This window comes from Halichoerus grypus, chromosome 1 (assembly GCF_964656455.1).
Source record: "Halichoerus grypus chromosome 1, mHalGry1.hap1.1, whole genome shotgun sequence".
In the NCBI taxonomy this organism is placed as follows: Eukaryota; Metazoa; Chordata; class Mammalia; order Carnivora; family Phocidae; genus Halichoerus; species Halichoerus grypus.
Genome location: NC_135712.1, coordinates 79,529,070 through 79,548,556, shown reverse-complemented (window position 1 = coordinate 79,548,556; position 19,487 = coordinate 79,529,070). Strand labels below are relative to the sequence as shown.

At 44.7% G+C, this 19,487-nt stretch overlaps 1 protein-coding gene across 4 annotated transcripts in view; it reads right to left on the bottom strand.

Moving 5' to 3' along the window:
• Positions 1 to 569: 569 nt before the first annotated feature.
• Positions 570 to 19,487, bottom strand: part of DGKG (diacylglycerol kinase gamma) — a 206,002-nt gene continuing 187,084 nt past the window's right edge. For 3 of the 4 annotated variants that reach the window (XM_036066662.2, XM_036066665.2, XM_078068174.1), the window contains 3 exons: positions 11,297 to 13,634; positions 1,663 to 1,805; positions 570 to 1,564 (listed from right to left, as the gene is read on the bottom strand). In XM_036066662.2, the coding sequence (XP_035922555.1) occupies positions 13,536 to 13,634 (99 nt within the window). In that variant the 3' untranslated portion in view covers positions 570 to 1,564; positions 1,663 to 1,805; positions 11,297 to 13,535. Of the gene's footprint in view, positions 1,565 to 1,658; positions 1,806 to 11,296; positions 13,635 to 19,487 lie in introns of all 4 variants that reach the window. The other variant, XM_036066663.2, reaches the window with a different exon arrangement.

Genomic DNA, 19,487 nt, shown 5'->3' with positions numbered 1-19,487 from the left:
GGTGCGGCGCGGTGGGCGCAAGGATTTATGTACCGACCCAGATTTGAGGGTCCCACTCTCAGAGACCATGATTCAGGAGGTCTGACGGGGCTCAGGAATCCAGACCTCAGGTGTTTCTGATGTTAGCAGTCCCCGGCCCCCCCTCGGAGAAACACTGGTGTAGAGGAAAGAGCAAGACTGGGATATGAGAGAAGAACTGGGTTACTTATTATGTTACTTGTGAGCAGGTTAATGACCACTTATGAGCCTCTGATTCCTGATCTCTAAAATGCTCATCCCTTCAGAGGGGAGTTTTCTGATATCAATGAAATGAGGACTATGAAACGTTTAGTAAAGGCTTATTTAATAGGATTTTTGGCTCCCTCTCCCACTCCTGCAACACCAGGAAAGCGGCAACAGAGAGCTTCCCTTCTTCCCAGTCCCTGCGTCTGAGCAGAGCCGTGGCAGGGGGCACCTGTGAAGGGCCACAGACCAGCCTCGGGGAGCCTGCTCGTCTCCGGCGCCCTGTGGCTGATCAGACAAGTCCGGTTTCTCGAGCGGCGGCTTGGAAAGAAACCACCAGGAGGTCAGAGGTCAGCGGTCCGCTGTCAGGTTTATTTGTAGTAAACCACAGAGTCAGGACACACGTACACACGGCACATTACAGGAACAAGTCCACGGCACTCCGGCAGGCAGACAGGCAGGCTCGAGCAGGCAACCACCCTGACGGAGTAGCGTATCTACGGGTGGACGAGGCAGCGGAGGTGGACGAGTGAGGAGTGAAGGATCGGGACCCTGGCACCGTGCTACCCAGTCACTGCCTCAGTCTCGGCTGGCAAGAGTCTGCATTTACGGGCCGCAGGTGAGGTGCGTTAGGACGTGTAGCTTCAACCTATGCCCAGGGTCACCCCAAACACTGTGCTTTAGCTAAGTTCTCTAAAAGGAAGTGGTGCTTTTCCACTGGTGGGAATGGATTCTCTCCTAACACACTGGCAATGAGAAAGGGTAAAATAGGTTTGATCCACAGAATGGAAAATGCTTACACGTCAGGGATCGAGTATGTGTGTTTGTGTATGTGTGTGTGCGTGTGTGTAAAGGTGGAGGGCTTACCAAAGAGTTTCCTTGTCGGTTTTTTTTTTATGTTGGCCCCCCATATCAGCTGATTTCTGAGCATGATCAATCCTGAAGAGGAAAGAGAAGATTCCTTAAGGGGGGAAGAGTAGCCCTCCAGGGTAGCAGGGCTGGGGGGAGCCTTGGGCCTGCTGGAAGACCCGTAAGAACAAGGACCCCACCCCCTCTCCCATGGCCGCAGGATTTACTCCAGGTAAGGGCAAGATCATTGAAGAGGGAAAGTCTTTAGAGCCCCCTTGTTGGATAGACGGAGAAAGAAAGGTCCCAGAAGGCTAAAGGACATGTCCAAGGCCATGTGGCTGAGACAGCATGTAGCCTACTCCCCGTGTTGCTCTTGTTTCCCAGGCAGTGTTTCATCCCTCACATCATCCTGGCACATGGAATGGCTCCTTCCACAGCAGCTCTATGGAACAGTGGCCAGACTTTTCCAAGCTTGAAGGGTCTTACTTGTTTCCTGCAGAGAGAGAAAAGCATCCGTCAGAACCCCTTTAGCAGTGGCTTCTTTGGGTTATGCTTCCTGGCTAACAAGAACACTTTCTCACACGTACCCACCGAGTGTGGAGGATGATGGTACAGAGAGGCACAAGAAGTTACTTCTGCCCATTCGATGGAAGAGGGCAGCTGTGATAGAACTTGGGTCAGCAACTTGCTGTAGGACCCTCTTCTCTTTAGTTTGATCTCCTGCCTCTTGCCATCTGAAGAAGAAAGGAAGAAAGAAAATGCTGTAGATTTTGAAATCTGCCTCCTTGTCCGGTGACCTACTCACTAGGCACACTGCCTCCCTCAAGACTGTGAGCCACCTTGGCAGGTTCACACAGATCTGAGAGAGCAACATTTGGTGCATCGGGCCCTGCCCAAGTGTAGACCTGGCCTGCCTCCTCCCCAGAGGCCAGGAAAAATGGCTTTGGAGGGGAATTCTGTATATGGTCACATTGGAACCGAGATTGAATGACCACCATTTGTAACTCAACTACCATCAACAGACCACAGACCTGGTGCTACGCTGGCTACCAGCTCAGCATGCGAGGCTGAACTCGATGACATCTAAGGAAGAGCCTTTCCAACAATAGGGGACTGATTCCAGAACTCCCTGCTCAGTGGACTTTTTGTGTTAACTGAGGTAGTCGATCCGAAATTGCGACTCCAGTAGGATTATGCTTGAGGGTTATTGCTTATTCTGTTTTTGTTGATTTCACAGAAGTCAAACCCACTTCACTGCCATGGCCTCTGGTCCCTTTGCTCCTGATTCTGTTGTTTTCATACTAATACCCTCTGGTCTGGGATGTTCAGCTACGTTGCTTTGCATTAAACTTCCCAATGGTTCTATATCCACAAAGGTGCTCTATGCCTGAGATGTGACTCAAAGGGTAAAGAGAAAAAGGAGAATAGTGCTGAATAGAGGGGTTTCAGTTAGACACTGGGGATAATTTCTTGATGGCAGAAGCTGTGAGACACTCAAATTACATCCTGAAATCGGGCTCTGGACTATGTTCTCTGATCTTCCCTGGGCCTTTTCAGCACAGCCTTGCCTGGAGATAACAAAGTGGGCAAATGTCCCCTTAAGATCCCTGCGATCCTCTGATTTTATGTATGAAAGCTCTAAAAATAGAATTGTGGGAGAAAAGGGAAGAGAAACATCATGAGAATAAAAGAAAGAAGAAAAGGTGGAAGAAGTGGGCATTGGGGGTGGGTGGAGGTTGGGAAAAGCAGAATGGGATGGGAAATGGTGGAGAAAAAGCAAGAGAATCGTGTTGAAACAGGTTAAGAAGTTAGGGTCCAGTGCCTGGCAAATAGACATTGGTTAATAACACAATATTTATCGATGGATAAATGAACAAATATATGAACCAGCGTCTCCAGCCCCATCTGACAGGCGGGAAAGGTGAGACATGATCTGACACTTGCCCATGTCCCTACTGCTGCTTGGTGTGAGGCAGGAGGTGGTGTTGGCCTCGGGAGAGGAGCAGGGGGAGGAGAGGGCAACCCCCCCTTGCCTGTGGGTACTAAGCGCCCCGGGTCCCGGCCTGTGAAGCTCAGGAAGGAGAATGAGGAGGCAAAGGCTGAGCTCCTCCGTCTTGTCTGGCACTGCCCCTAGCTGCCCAGGCCTGGAGTGATGGGGGCAGCAGAGGGAGCCCATCACAGCCAGGCACCCCCCCCCCACCTGCTCCTCCACCTCCTTTTCGTCCCTCAGGGGCAGGAGAAGAACCAAATCCCTTCTCCTCTTGGGAGCTATGTAAAACATCCACTGAATTTGGAGATTGGGTTGACAGCCTTCCCTTTCTCTCTCTCCTCCCTTCTCTTTGAGTTTCCAGAGCGCAGTTCCCCCATGTTTCCCCAAACTGTCTTTCCTCCCTCAAGACAATGGCATCTGGGAGAGGAAAGGAGTTTTCACCAAGTCTTTGGGACACAGGATCAATTTCCTGCCAAGGGGAACACCTGGAAGATCTCCATTAATGTTCTGTTTCTTCCTTTGGGGGAAGAGGAGGGTTTCCATCTTATTTTGTCTCTCCTTGCCCTAGACCTTGCTCACAAACATCTCAGAAGGGACATCAGAGCGGGAGTCCTCTGAGATGGCAAGGCTGCTTCGGCCCTTATGGCTTTCACTGCTCTTCTGGGTGACGGAAGCCGCATGGGCTCCTCATAGACAAGAGCCGAGAGAAGGGGTAGTGCCAGTGTGAGGGGGCTCAAGGCCTGCAGGTGAATTCTGTCTCGTAGATACTATTTCTCCCCCTCAGAAAACATCTGCCAGTTTGAGTCACTGGGATTTAGGAGGGAACACTGTGCTTCCTTCTCCCAGCTACAAAGCCACTAATGAGCAGGAGGACAAATCGGCCTCTCTGTTCTGAGGAGATAGAGAAGAGAAAAATCACATTGCCTAGACAAGGCAAATGTGAGCATGCTCCCAGGGAAGGCCTGCCAAGAGCTCTTATATAAGCTCCAGTGAGCTCATGTGTTTTCTCGCCCATCAGCGGATCCTGGGCTCCTCAGGGCCAGGGGTGAGGCTGGAGGAGGGAGCTCAGGAGAGACTGTGTGCTTCCAAAGAGGGGGCGCTCTGGGAAGAAAGCATGTTCCTACTCTCAGGAGGATGGAAACAATTTTCATCGCCGAGTCAGTCAACAGAGACTTGCCTTCCTTATGGCAGCAATGTTACGAGAAAAGGAGGTGCTTCTTCTTATGAGCCTCATGGTGTGGGGGAAGGGGTGGTGGGGTGGGGTGTTTCATGAGTCAAAAAGAAGTAGATGTGCCCTGGGGGTATGGATAAGGAAGTTTTTCCTCCTGATGCATGGAAAGCCAGATGGGTGCTCAGTTAGGTCCACCAGCCACAGGCTGGGTATCAGGCCTTGGTTTCCAGTTGTTGCAGCCACCTAGGCTGTTTTGAATAGGAAACTTATTTTATTTATTGATGGAGACAGGCTGAACATTCTGGAACCTGCTGTCCCTCATTTTGCCTGCTTCTCTTTTGTTCGGCAGAATCACTGAGCCGGCAGACTTTTGTAAGCAAACCACCCAACCACCTTGCCCGCCATCTTGCTCAGAACATCTGCGGTTAGCCTGCCCTGACCCCAGCAGCGAAGCACAGAGCAAGTGGAATGATATCTGCTTTCCTTACTCTTTGCCTACTGAAAATGATATCTTACCCGGCATAAGTGAGCCAACGCTTCTCAACCAAGCTTCCCAGACGTTCTCTTGGGAGTTGACGCACTTCCAGTTCAGTTATGCCCCAGCGGAGGGGGAGGACCTGTCTGTACATCTCAGCAGCTCACCTCCCGCCCCACCCAGTCTAGCGCCATGTTCATCACATGGTGGGGGCAAAAACCACAACGGTCTTTTCTATGATTAAAGGAATCTGCAGATAGAATGTTTTACTGTTTTACCTGTGCCCAGTCTTTCTGTAATTACCCATGTTTTAAACAATTTTTATTTCAAAAACAAGAACATGCACTGTTTAGGTAAATTTCTACCTCCTCCAAGTGCTTTGAGTTTTCTCTCTGGTATCATTAGTGCTTGTAACAAACACTTCCCCACTTCTTACCTTCTGAGAATTTAGTTAATGTGCTGTTGACTTTCCTCTCTCTAGATCAATCAGGAACGTTTTGAATACAGCTAAGACCTTCCTTGGGTTCCTCCCAAAACTTTCTCCTCATTAGTATTAGAGTGATGTCCTGATTAACTTCTATTTGTGAATGAGAAGTGACCGAGCTTACCAGAGCACCCAGACATCTTCTGACAGCAGTGTGTTTGATATACACAGCCTTTCCCACATCAAGAAGGATCCCCTATAATGATATATGTGAAAGTATTTTGGTGTGAGATGTCATGACGTCTGTAATTTACTTTAAAATACCTCAGAAAAAAAATGAAACAGATATGGCAAAATGATAATGATTGTTGAATCTAAGTGACAGGTATATGTGTTCTCATTATACTCATGGCTCTGCTTTTCTGTATTTTGAAAATTTCCATGATAAAAAGAAATTATTCCCAGCTATTCTAATTCAGGAAAGTATATTTAACCTGGACGGCCATGGTGGGAAGCTTTAGGAGGCTGACAGGGAGAGGGAGGGAGTTGGGATTACTTCATCCTTTTAGGTTTATTATCATTACCTACATGCCTGGTGGTGGCAGAGTATGATGATAGCAAACCCCAAACAGCAATTTAATGATATCCTCTATTATTAACACCTTCCGTGGATGTACGTTGCTGTGAGTTAAAAGATCTAGTTAGTTCTCAATCCTTTTACCTCAAAGATGTCGGGGAGAGAGGAAATATTCACCAAGAAAATTTTTCTTTTCTTGAAGAGCATGCCATTTTCTGGTAACCAACTGGTACCAGTTTTTTAAAAAAATAAATAAGAACAAAAAATAAGTTCATTAATTACTTTGAACGTACTGATGTTTAATCCCTCAACAGAAAATGCACACTTTCTGGAATCTTTTTCTGGATTGCTATTTACATTGTGAGGTTTAGAAATTAATTTCCTTTTGTCTTGTCTAAGGAAAAAAGAGATTACCATTTTATTATCACTCACCTTGTAATTCTTGCTAAGTTTCAATTTTTAAAAGGATTTTTTGGGGGATTTTTTTGGAAAGGAAAAAGTTCAAAAAATTTTTTTGCATCATTCTAGAGCAGTCTTCTTACCCCAAATTATGATTTATCCAAGAGATTTTTAAAAAGATGTTTCGGATCTCTGTTCCACCTTTACTTATCTGTTACTGAATTCAGATGTTTGACTACCTGACCTCATTTCACTTGCTCCTGATCCTTAATATGGTCTCTGTATCCTTTAAGGTGGTCTTTCATATCATGTGAACAGCGTGATCTGGTGAGTTCTTTACCAGCTGTCCATTGTTGACTGAGCCAGGTCCTAGAACAAGGCCCAGCTGGCGCCTCTGGAGAGAGGGCCTGAGAAGAAGGGAGGGTAAGGTGTGCGTGCGCCCACGGGACTGGTTTGGGGTAGTAAATCCCTGCCACTGTGCTTGGAGCTCAGAGGAATCCACACTGGCCCTGCAGGCACAGGCCTGGCTTTGAAGGTAGATCCTGATGGAGCTGCCGCTAGGGGATTTGCTCTGTTTCTCAGTTTCCTTGTTTCTCAAGTAGGGAACTTTACACCACCAACTTCATTAGGGTTCCTGTTGCAGGTTAACAGTGCTCATCAAAGTAATAGGCTTGGGACCACACAATAAATGATAGTTACTTACTAACAATATCATTAATGCCTGGACATGTCCATCTTCCCATTAACTCAACTTTTAAGCTGCTTTTTTTTTTTTTTTAAAGGATTTGTTGGTCCTTTCTTTCATTTTTGAACTATAGTGCTCAGCTCCCTTGCCCAAATAAATCTGCTAAAAAAACATCCAGTTCTCCATGTCTTTTCATCTCTTGAATCTGTCCCTTATTATGTCGATCTCTTACTGTGTTGTAACCCCACTTGTGTTGCCTTTTTATTCTTTGTCCATTCTGACCCGATGGCTAAGAAGTAGATTGCAAATATTTCTGTCTTTCTGTCCAGGTTGAATTTCATATTTTCTGAATCATGAAACTGCCCTCCATGTGACCTAGAAAGCCCTTTGATGATCCATATTTAGCTGTGTCCATCATTCAACAGATGTCTGTGTAGTTAGAGGCCCCCATGAGCTCCCTCTACATCCTGTGGTTTCAAGTTCCTGAGTTGTTAGTTAAAAAGCTTTCATCGCCTCTACCTCCCCTTCCCCTACCCATTCCAGGATAGAAGGACAGATGCCCACTTTAGCTATTTATTCATTTAACACATATTTATTCATTACCTACTACATGCTTGATACTGGGTTATATGTTCTCTTCTTTGCTTCCAACTTGCATTTTCCTAATTTGGAGCATTTCGAGTTGTCCTCACGTTTTCTGATTATCCCTCTAGAATCTGCACTGAGCATCCAGTCATATGGCCTCTCCTAGCTGCTGTGCTTCCTGGCCCTTGGGAGACTTGCAGGCTTCCCTGCAAACTCTGGTGCCTTGTTATAATGCACCTGCCACTGCAGCCACAGATTTCAGGATAACGTGGGTTCATCGTGGGTGCTAAGGGAGTTGAGCTAGCAGATGAGGCTGCAGGGCTCGGCTTGCCATTCTGCACCATGGGCATGAAGAATGAAGTGGTGGCCGGGGGGCGGGGGGGTGCCCAGCAAGTTAAGCCGTTAATTTCCAAAAACCCTTGGCTTTCTGTGTCCCTTTTCCCACAGAGATCCCCGTGCAGAAAGATGCCTGTCTGCTTTTTGAGCTCTCTGGATCTTCCCATTAGATAGCTTCTCTTGGCATCTGAAAGGCAGCCTGCCATTCTGTTCTCCTGTGGAATACAGATGGCCCAGCCCACGCCTATCACTAATGAGGAGCACATGCAGAGCCTTCTTGCTGGAGGCTCCCGTCAACAACACCAGCCCTCCTTCCCCGTGCAGGCCAGTCACCATTGACCATGGCATTTACGTCTGAGAAGGCTGCTTGTTGCTCTCCCACTCACGGAGTTGAACAGAAAATTTATTAGGGAGCCCTGGGAAACGAGTCCCATTCCGCTAGAATCTGAAACACTGAAGATCGAGTTTTGGCTGCCAATCTGATTGCAAAGTTGAGGTTTGGGGTTCCAGCTGCCCACGGAGGTTGCTGAGTTTAAATGTGAGCAAGCACTGTAAGTTCTTTAGTAGGAACATGATTAGATGGCTATATAGAGGTGGACCTGATAGATCAACCTGCCAATGCCGTGTAACCTCACCCAGAGTGATTGCAGGGTTGGGAACAGACGAGGATGGTAAAAGCACTGAAGTATCGTAGAAAAAGCATACATTTTTGGTGAGACAGATCCATGTCAAGTCTTAGCTGTTACTACTTACTATCTTTTTGACCTTGGACAAGGTACTTCACCTTTCTATGCACTAATTCCTTTATCTGTGAAATAAGTACAACGCCCATATCATAGGCTATTCTGAGGATTAAATGGGACAGCACATGAATAGACCTTGACATGGTGCCTTGTAGCCAGTAAGCAATAAATGGGAATTCCCTCTCCTGTCTCCTTTTCCTGTTTTCTCTCTATAGTAGAAAGTTGAAAGACCTACTCCAGCATGATGAGACATCAAGGTGAGCTACAAACAATGGCTCCATGTGAAATTCTATACAATTCTGCTCTCTTGTTTTATCTAAAACTGGATTGATATTTGAGATGTGGGATGGTTTCTTTTTCCTGGTTATCGCAAGCCAGATGCAGGTCTGGTATTTGTCGGACAAGAAGAGTTCCACACTGCCAATATGGACCCCAGTAAGAAAGGCAGATCCTCTTTTCGTCTGAATACTGTACCTCATTCCTTTAACTCTCCAAGCTACTGAGGGGAGATCACCACATATTAGGTGTGGTCTAACTGGTTAGTACCCGCTGATCCAGAAATCTCTCTGGGAGTCATTTTCATTCTTTCAGAAAACAGGGGACACTGAGGTATGCTGTTCAAAACGAAGTAACAGATATTGACTTAACATTGTTGCTGACAAAACCAGTTTCAATAGCTTGTTGGACAAGGTAGATCAATCATTGCTTCTGCCCCACCTAACACTTCCCATAAGAGCGGCTAACTGTTCATTGCCCCGGAAGGCAGCCCCTTCCATATTTGGCCAGTTCCAAAAGAAGTCATTAAATTGAATACAAATCAACCTCCCTCTGACTGTGCTGTTTACACCTGGTTCTGTTCTCTGGAGCTACACAGATGAAGTCTGACCCCTGGCAGCTATCATGTGTCCCCAGTCCCTCCTTCCCCTCCCGCCTCCCCCCCCCGGGGGGACAAAGAGTCCAGATCCTTGATTCTTGCTTGAAGACATGTAGAGGAGAATAAAAATAGTTAAAGAATCACATAGAAGAAACTAAAGAGTGTCTTAAGACTGGAGATTCCTTGTCCTAGAGAAGTACTTTTTGGAACATTATTGCTGAGGATGGTTACTTGTGTGTTCCCATCCCCACTGAGAACAAAAAGAAGAAATGGTGGGCATAAGGCAGTGTTTCTAATCTATAGATGTTGGCAGACAAACAAAGGACCCTATGGTTCTTTACTGTGAATTCTTAGAGTTAAGCCTTTCTATGTCTCTCCTAGAAAGGGAGCTAGTACTTGATCAAAGAACTCTGTTTTCATGGGGCATTTTATGGCTACTAGCATTTTGTGAAACACATCTTAGGAAATTATGGTCTCAGATATGCTGTGGGGACTTAGACATTTGAAATAACTTCCTGACTGGTTATTGTTGGATCCTGGAACTGGTAGCCAAGGAACACTATGAAGTTTCCTTCTTTGGAGGGTTGGTAGACTCTTCCTCCCTTCCTCCCTCCCCTCTGCCCTCCTCTCTCCCTTTGGTATTAACATTAGGCACCCACTTGCCTGGGAATGTTGAGGTGTAGGCCTGGGACATAGGGGAATCTGGAAGTCTAGATCCTTCCCATCCCCATGATTCTATTTTTATGGACCCAATTGTGGTGTGTTCCATGGAAGGTACAGCTTAGCTGGGACAGGAGGTAACTGAGGGTTTTGGCCAAGAGGAGAGGGGGCTAGAGATGGGAAAAGTTGATGCAATTATTTTTGTCAGGAATTGGAACCAAAGCAGCAGGAGAGAGTAAGTTTTAAGACTCTCTGGCAAAGTAACTTCCTAATCTGTCACTGAGTATGTGTAAAAAAGTGATTAGTGGGTCTCTATATTTATCATGATTACTCACAAATATGTAATTTGCATAATATATACAGCACATTAAGTACTATGTCACCTTATATAATGTGCATATGTATAATGTATATGCATGTTATGTAACGCCAGTCTGGAGGCTCTTCCAGATTCTGCCAAGTATTTCCTAATTTATTTGGCAATTTTAACATATCTTTTCCATCTGTGGAAAGAACTATCTTGAGAGGAGCTGGTCTCTGACCTGAAATATAATCATTCTACTAAGCCTATCTCCATTCTCAACTCACTGGAGGAAATCCACAAAGACCAAGCCATAATGAGATGCAACTCTCAGCTCAATAGTCCAGGGACAACATGATGTACTGAAGATTTTCTGTTTCATTATTTTTATTGCTGGTAGGGTAGAACCGTGGGGGCAGGTGGGAACATGTCTGTTGCATGGTCACAATCAGAATAGGATGAAGACTAAGGGACTGGATTCTGCCGACTGCCTTAGTGTGTGACTTTGAGAAGTCACTGAACCCTTATTAAGCTTCACTGTCTCATTATTAAGATCGGGAGATTAATACCTTCTCCACCAACCTCTGAGATTGCTGGGAGGCCCACTATGGTGAGGTACTCTACAGGAAGAAACCATGGTCACAGTAGTTAAGGAATGAGTTGCAATATCACACTAAACAACACCACTAGACTTACTGAGGTTACCAAATTGGAAGTACTATTCCACTGCCTTGTTATACTCTGTGGCTCTAGGGAGGCTTTGGGACATGTCTCTCAGGCAACACTGCAAGTACTATGCACTAGACTAGAACAGGCAGGGGCCGCTCTGACTTGTGAATCTCTGCAACTCAGCTTCACCTGTCCATAGTGCCACGTCTCAACAGCCTCAATCTTGGGGGATTGGGGTTGAAACACATGCAAAAACTTCTGTAAATTTCTCAGAATCAGTGACCTCAAATCTGAACCTGCCTCTGTTTCAAAATCAAGTGGCTTCCAAGACAGTACCTGTTGTTATTCTGGAACTTGTTGGTCCATCCCATCACCAAGGATCCCATCATTCAGGACATTCTTCAGGTGGCCTGGTTGTCCCCTCACCCACTGTTTCGCACTGTTGGGTCCAGCAGGATGGTCTAGATGATTGCTTCCTTCAGAGTTAGGATCAGTGTATACACACAATCTTAATTTCCCTTCCTTGTGCAAAGCTCCTGACTCAGTGCAAGGAGATTAGAGAGCGCACAGTGGAGTGATGTCGAGTGGGCCCACGTGTCCTCTTAAGACATCTCGGAGGGGATGGAGGTCCAATGGAGCAAAGGCGCCAAGGCAAATGTTTCTGTCTACTAATGAAGCTCTACACAGACTTGCCCTCGCAAAAGGAGGGTAATGCTGGCACCAGCTGCATGAACCCACTGAGCTCTGCTGGGAGCCCTCTGGGTATTGGCTGGCAACACCTTGCAGAAGGTGCCTTGGTCCTTCTTCTGAGTCTCCAACTGAGGTCATCCCTGCAGCCAGAGGTGCTTCCAGACTAAGAGGCCATGACGACCATGACGAGCTGACATGTGGAGAGCTTAATCTGATGATCTGTCTAGTGCCTTCAACCCAGACCAACTTCTTACCAGTTCAGGCCAGAGAGAATCTCTGGGAAGCATCATGAGGCCCTCATTTCCTTGTGTGGGCCTGTCACATCCACACATGTGCTACGCATTCATCCTTCCCTGGAAACCTGGATTCGAATGGAATAATTTCTCAGTGACCAGAAATGACCCTATTCTAAGACGTGTGGATTCTTCTCTCTAATAAACATCCTCTTAGTGGCACCTATTCTCAAACCACATTAGTTAAGATACCATGTACAAGTCTCTTAACTTTTCTGAGACTCTCTCTTTCTGGCAAGTGGGAGAGTAATTCTGTCCAGCATATCTTTCATGGCTGTTTTGAGAATCCAGAATAGGAATTCTTAGTCTCTTTATGATAAGAAGCTACTTTCATTTCCCTTAAATCTCATGATCGCCACGGGGAAATGTGTCTTGACAATGAAATGGTGGGATGGGGGAGTAAGAACCTACTTTTTCTTTCCTACTTTCTGTTCCTCGTCTACATATGTTTTTTTTTTTCAATCAGGAAAAGTCCATCAGTAAATAAATATTTATATATATAAATATATATGCTACATATATGTACACACACATAAGACCATCAGAAGGGCCCTCAGGTCATGCTCTGGGAGTGGTAGGTGCAAAGAGGCAGGTGGGAGCCACCTGATGGGTTTGTCTCCTGGTCTTCTCAGCAAAAGGCCCTTCCTTCTCATCTTCTCTGCCTTCAGGAGTAGTCTGCCACCAGGGCTTGGAACTCAAAACAGGAAACACGCTTTGGCTTGAAAAAGAAAGAAACTGGGGGTGGTTTTTTTTTTCTTCCCTTTTTACACAATATTATGACACCAATTTGAAAAATAAATCCCAGTTTCTCTGCTTTCCCTCCCAGGTGTTCACAGAACTAAGAAAATAAATACCACATCGAAGGTGCGCTGTGCAGGCTGCTCTGGGGGCTCTTGGAGCCGTCTCTAAACAAACACACAGCCACCAGGAGAAGCCTTTGGGAAAATAACAAGTGCCCACTGACAGCGTGGAGAACCAAGAATGGAAACACAGCTTTCCACAGCCTTTCTGCCTCCTCAGCAAGTTCAGGGAGAAGTTGCTGCTTGAAGGACAACTAAGCAACCAACGTGCGCTTGCTGAGCCCTGCCAAGGGTTATGCTCTGAGCGCTGGAGGCCGTTGGTCTCTGTACAGAGGGACCTTTGTGTAAATTCTCTGGAATGGGAGCTCTTTCCCTTGGCCACATCCGATCTCAACATAGGCAGGAAACCTGCAGCCTGCTTCTTGTGAGCGTCCGTGAGGGAACTTGCAGGACTGGCGGGAAGAAAGGGGGACTTCTCCTTCAGTCTCAGAAAGTCCCACTCACGGCCTTCTGGGAATGTGGAGGTTGCCATACGAGCCAACCACACCCCGGTCGGCCCTAAGTCTGTTCAAAATTTTCTGTCGGTACTGGCTCTGTTGGGGTGTGTCCACTGTTGAAGTAGAGAGCATGTACGGCAAGATGAAGATTTCTTCCTGATGGGTGGCTTTGCTTCCACTGGTTAGAGATGAGTGTGCGTGTGTGTGCGCGTGCGTGTGTGTGTGTGTGTGTGTGTGTGTGTGTGTTACAGTCTCTTGTTTTCTCTCTTGGCTTAACTGGCATTTGGCATATTATTTAGTCTTTTGAACGGCTCTTCCTCCTCAGCGAAAAGAAGCTGCTCTTCTGGGGAGGCCCCATCATCATAGGCGCTTGATTCTTGTGAGTAATTTTAATCTAAAAGCAAAGAGACATAAATGAATTAGTAGCATGCAAATCCCAGTAACCTATGAGAGAGGGAGTTGCAGAGGGAGGAAGGCAGGCCAGCTTCGGGTTGGAAGGAGCCCCATGCAGAAGGACGACTGTCCTTGAACAGCTTTAAAATTGGCAACTGGACCCTCACTGGGCCTGGAGTTTGGCACTGCTGGAAGTGAGGGGCGGAAACACTGGGGAGAGACAGGTGTGAGCTTCCCACATGGTGATCAGCTCGCACCTGTCTTGCGTCCTTGCTATTCATAGATTCTCCAAGTGTCACAGCCGGAGGAGATCTCAGGGACCATCTCATTCAACCTCTCTGCAGGACAGATAAAGGAATGGAGGCCCAAGGCTCTGTTGAGCCTTGGATTAGCCTAAGGTCACACAGAGGGGGCAGAATAGCGAGGGTCCAGTTCTTGGGATTCCTAGCTTCCACTGCTCCTGGCCGTTCCTGTCCAGGCAGTGCAGAGATATCAACCAGTGAACTTCAAGTCAACCTAGAGGCTTCAGTCTGACATCTGACCCAAGCCACATCATGTGGAAAGTTTCAAGTGAGTCCCTTAGGTGTTTCCTCTTTTCTTAGCTTTCCAGGAAAAAAAACAACTTTCTTTTTAAAAGCCTCTTCTTCTTTTTTTTTAAATTTTAGGTTCTCTATGAGTTTTTTTCTCCTGCAGACTTTAAGTCAGTTGGAAGTGAAAGACACTAGTGAATTCTCATTTTTGCCTTTCTTCCCAACCTTATCCTTAGGGCGTGGCTTCAGAATGCTAAATCCCTATTTGAATATGACCTGATGACACTGCACATTACTAATCTGCATTATCAGTCCATCAGCATTTATCAAGTGTGACACATGTCCAGAGTAGGAAGATGATGTGGGAACAAGGCACTTAGGATTCAAGGACCTGGGTTTGGGTCCCTGATCTCCTGCTTCTTTGCTGTATGACTCTGGACGAATCATTTAACCTTCAAAGCCATGCTTGCTGAACTGTAAAATGAGGGTAATAACATTTGTCCTGTTTTCCTCACAAAGTTGTTGTGAAGATCAAATGGGAGACTGTCCATGAAAGCCCGCTGTGATCTGTAAAATGGGATGTAACGGTTAGTTAAATAATTGTTATCTTACATTGGAGGTGAAGGAGAAAGATGTATGTCAAAAGAAGCCATCTGTGAGCTCATTCTCATGGTTTCTATGTTATTAGAAATGACAGTGTGGCCACAGAGAACCACAGAAGAACTCTTGAAGAGAGAGACCCATCCACAAGTTTAAATTAATGTAGGGATAGACCAACTGGTGTCAAAAAGAAGGTAAGGAAGGAGAAGAGTCTGGATGCAGCAACCAAGGAAGAGTTTTAAGAGCTGAACAGAAGGGAAGGAGATGTATTGGTGAAAAGAGAAAGGGAAGGCACCGGGTAGAAGGGCCACGTATGAAAAGGTTGAGTGCAGGGCAAAGGATGAGAGATGAGGTCAGAGATGCAGGTGGGGCAGTTAGTCTAGGGTTTTCAAGGGGAGGTGGCAGAGGCCGGGTTTAATGTGAGGTAATGGGGAGCCATGATAACTTTTAAGCTGGAGAATAACAACATGATGAAGAAAAGAGTTCCAGGGAAATTATTCCATAGTTCTTGTCAGGGTAAGTTGGAGTGGGGGAGACTCTGGCTAAAAGGGTACTAGGGTGAGCCAGGTATAAATTTAGAAGTCCCCAGGATATGGGAAGACAAGGATGAAACCAAAAGACATTGTGGAGAATTAGCATAACCTGGGTGATGGAAGCTGCAAATGACTCTTATGCTGGTTTTCACCACCCAGCAGCTCCAGGAGGGGAGGACATCTTTGTTTTTGTGGCAGTCCTCGGAAGAACAAACCAAGAATATATCAAGTACCATTTTGTGTTATGGGCCTTATTATGGGCATTGTGTTTATTCCAGAATTCACGGAAGCGAGACATAGATGAGGGACTCTGACAGAGCTTGTCTGCGGTGTGTGATTTAGCACTAATTGACCAGAGTGACTTGTGGCACATGTCCTTGTGTTGTGGTGAGCCTCTTCTCATTCCTGGGCACCAGAGCCCCCTATGGGGAAGAACTTCATCTTCTTCATCATGCTACTCCCTGAACCAGTGCTCAGCATTTTGACAGCACGGGCCGTGGAAGTGCTGATGGCTGAGCACGACCCAGGAGAGAGAGAGAACGTCCTGGCAGTGGAGATGGCTATGTTTGGGGCAGACAGCGGCAGCTGATGCACTGCCTACATTTCCCGCTGATAGAGCCCGTTTTTTTTAGATGATGGAAGACCCTTACTTCTCCTTTTTCTTTCTCTAGCTGAGCAATTTATTTGCTTGTTAGCACCTCCAGGACAAAGAGGAGGAAGTGAAACTCAGATCCCTCCCATTTGGGTTTTCAGCAGTTTTGACAAAGGTCTCGATGGGGTAGGAGTTTGGAGATGCTGGCTGATGAGATTTTGATGTGGTCTGTGGCTTCCAGGGCTGTAGGTAACTGAGAGCGCACTTATAGGTACTACACTGAAGGTAAGAAGTAGGAGATCCTATTTTCATTTTGAGTCAAAGAGATGTTTATCCCCTTCTCCCCTATTTGGGAGAGGCTAGTGGGTTAACTAGCTCAGAGCCCATTGGAGGAGGTAGTTGGACATGGTGAAGCTTGCCTTTTCAACCCCTGATGGAAAGACAGCAACCACTATCTCCGTAGTTAGAACCCAAATTTCCCTGCTAGTTGGGCTGGTCAGGCAATGAACTGAGGTCTTTATGATTTTCTTAAAGACCTTTCAAGAGATTTACAACATCTGCACTAAGAATAGCAGCCCCATTTTCTTAGTTCTCTGCTCCATCAGGGAGAGCACCGATACAGTAGGCTCTTGTGTCACAACTCAAAATTCACAAAACTACTGCAGCATGTAATTTCCCCTTTAAAATGGAGTACATTTTAAAATTTTACTAGTGCTGGGTGTTGAGTCTGTTTTGGGGACCATTTCCCGCACATCAGCACATTTTTATTACCTCAAGAGAAGCAATAAACTGAGGGACTCCTTCCTGAACGTTGCCCCCTCTGGGCAGATGACTCAGATGATGCCCGACAAAACAGCCAATAACTCTAAGTGTGGACCCCTCCCAAGTCATTTGGGAAATACTCCTGCTTAAAGGGAGGCTAGGGGAGATGGGAGAGGGCTTGTACAATCTTTTTCAGGTCTTAGCTAAGTTCTTAGGATGCCCTGCTTCACGAGAGGGTTTCTTGCCACTGGAGGCTTTCAGATGTAGCTGGACAATTGGGTTTTGCTAGTGGTGGAGGAGAAATCTGGGATTTGTTGGTAAGTCAGGAAGTTTGACTAGATTATTGGTTCTCCAAGTGTGGTCCCTACACCAACAGCGTCAGCATCTCTTGGGAACTTGTCAGAAATGCAAATTCTCAGGCATCCAGAATTACTGAATCAGAAACCCAGCAACCTGTATTTTAAAAGCCTTCCAGGTTATTTGGATACACACTTAAGTTTGGGATTCATTGGACTAGATAACTGGAATCCCTTTCCACTTTGATATCCTAACTGCGGGGGAATATTCTTAATTTTAAGGCTCAAATTATGCTGCCTAACTGATGATAAAACATGAGAGGTCATCTTACCGTGCTGCAAGCACAAGGCAAGTTTGCTTAATAATACATTTCTTATATACATATATTTATATGTATAAACAAACATATGCTCCTTTTTGAGAATTTGGGAAGTATGGAAAAATTTAAAAACCACCTAGAGGTAATTGCCATTAACTTTTGGGTATATGTTTTTTGGTTTATTTGTATGTTTATACATTTTCAATACATTGAAATCAGCTTCTTACTCTGTTTTCATTTAGCATTATTTTACAAGCATTTCTGATGTCATTAGATATTCATTAACATGGTTTTCATTGACTGAAAATTATTCTATTTGATGAATCTCACATAGCTTATTTAACCCTTTTCTTAAATGTTGGGTTTTTCTCCCATTTTTTTCACTGATAACCTATATTTTACTTAAAATAAATTCCTAAAAGAATAATGAACAAAATTTTAAGGGTCAAAGGAAATGAACTGGATCAGGGTATATTAATATTTGTAAGGTTCTTCTTGATATATGGCTCCCAATATTTTCCAGAACGGCTTTCTGGTTTTACTTTTTTTTTTTTTTTTTTTAAAGACTTACTTATTTGAGAGAAAGAGCACACGTGTGCCACATGCGAGTTGGGTGAGGGGCAGAGGGAAAGAATCCCAAGCAGACTTCCTACTGAGCGTGGAGCCCCACGTGGGACTGGATCCCACGACCCCGAGATCACGACCGGAGCCAAAATCAAGAGTTGGAGGCTCAACTGACTGAGCCACCCAGGTGCCCCTCTGGTTTACACTCTTATCTCACCCCTTGTGTGTTGGCCTCAACACATCTCGACAGCAATGAGTATTATTTTAAAAAGAAAACCAAATTGTGCTACTTTGACAAGTGAAACATGGCATGGTTTTCTCACTATTTCAATTTGAAATTCTTTCCCCCCTTTTTTCTTAATTTATGATATTAAATAATATTTCACGGCTTTGGTAGTCCATGGTATTTGGTGAACTACTGCATTGTTAGCATCTTCTCCTGGTTTCTAAGAGCTCTTTAGACATTATGGGAATGAATCTCTTCTCTGAGATAGCTATTGCAAACATCTTGTTCTTGGACTTTACAATTTCTACATTGATTCTTGACTTGTAGACTTTTCAATGTGCTAATAGTTAAATGTGTCACCTTTTCCTCAGAAATTCCATGCTCACAGTGTGAATATAGTCATCTATATTTCCCCCTAGGTAGTCCTAATTTTTAATTGAATTGGAGTTTTTCTGGTTTTGTTTTTGGAGTATAGTTTGAGGTGAGAGGTTTTGATATATAATGACATTTTCCCAAATGCAATTTCTTGGATACTCTATGTTAAAGAGTCCATTCTTTTCAAATTAATTTATGATCTTTTTTCTTCCTTTTTTAAAATAGATTTTATGTATACTAGGGTTTCTTAGGGCTCTCTTCTGTACTATTGATATATCTATTCAATATCATGCCAATTATTGTGGCTCTGTAACTATTTTAATACCTTGTGAGAAGTCCTTCCTCATAGCTCTTCCATAAAACACCTCAATTATTGCATTGTTTTCCCAAGTTAAAAAAGATAATTGCATTGAGATTTTGCTTGCGATCCCTGTTTAGAAACATGGGATGTTTTAAAACTCAAATATATATATTTTTTATATTGGTCAAGTCTTACTAGTTTTCATTTTTTCTTCACAATTCAGTTTAATATTTTGGTTTTGGTTGTTGCTATTATATTTTAATTTTTTCTATTATATTCTTCTGATTAGTTAGTGCTGGAATATACAAAAGCTATTAACTTTTGTCTTTCTATAGAGCTTCACTGAAATAATTTAATCTTTGGGGTTTTCAGTTGATTCCATTAGCTTTCTATATACATAATCATAGTATTTGCAAATAATGACAAGTTTTGACTCTTTTCCAAATGGTCACATTTTTTTTTCTGTGTCATTCATATTGCGTTAGCTAAAACTTCCAAACAGTATTAGTGTACATGTCTTGTCCAGGATTTTAATGAGAATTCTGCTCGTGTTTTACTATCAAATAAAATATTCATTATTGGTTTAAGATAAATATTTTTTTATTATTTTGAGGGAGTATTTTTCTGGTTTTAGTTTCTTAAGAGTTTTTTCTTAAAAAATCACAATTTTGGGGTGCCTGGGTGACTCGGTCAGTTAAGTTAAGTGTCTCCTTCTTGGTTTCGGCTCAGATCATGATCCCAGGGTCATGAGGCTG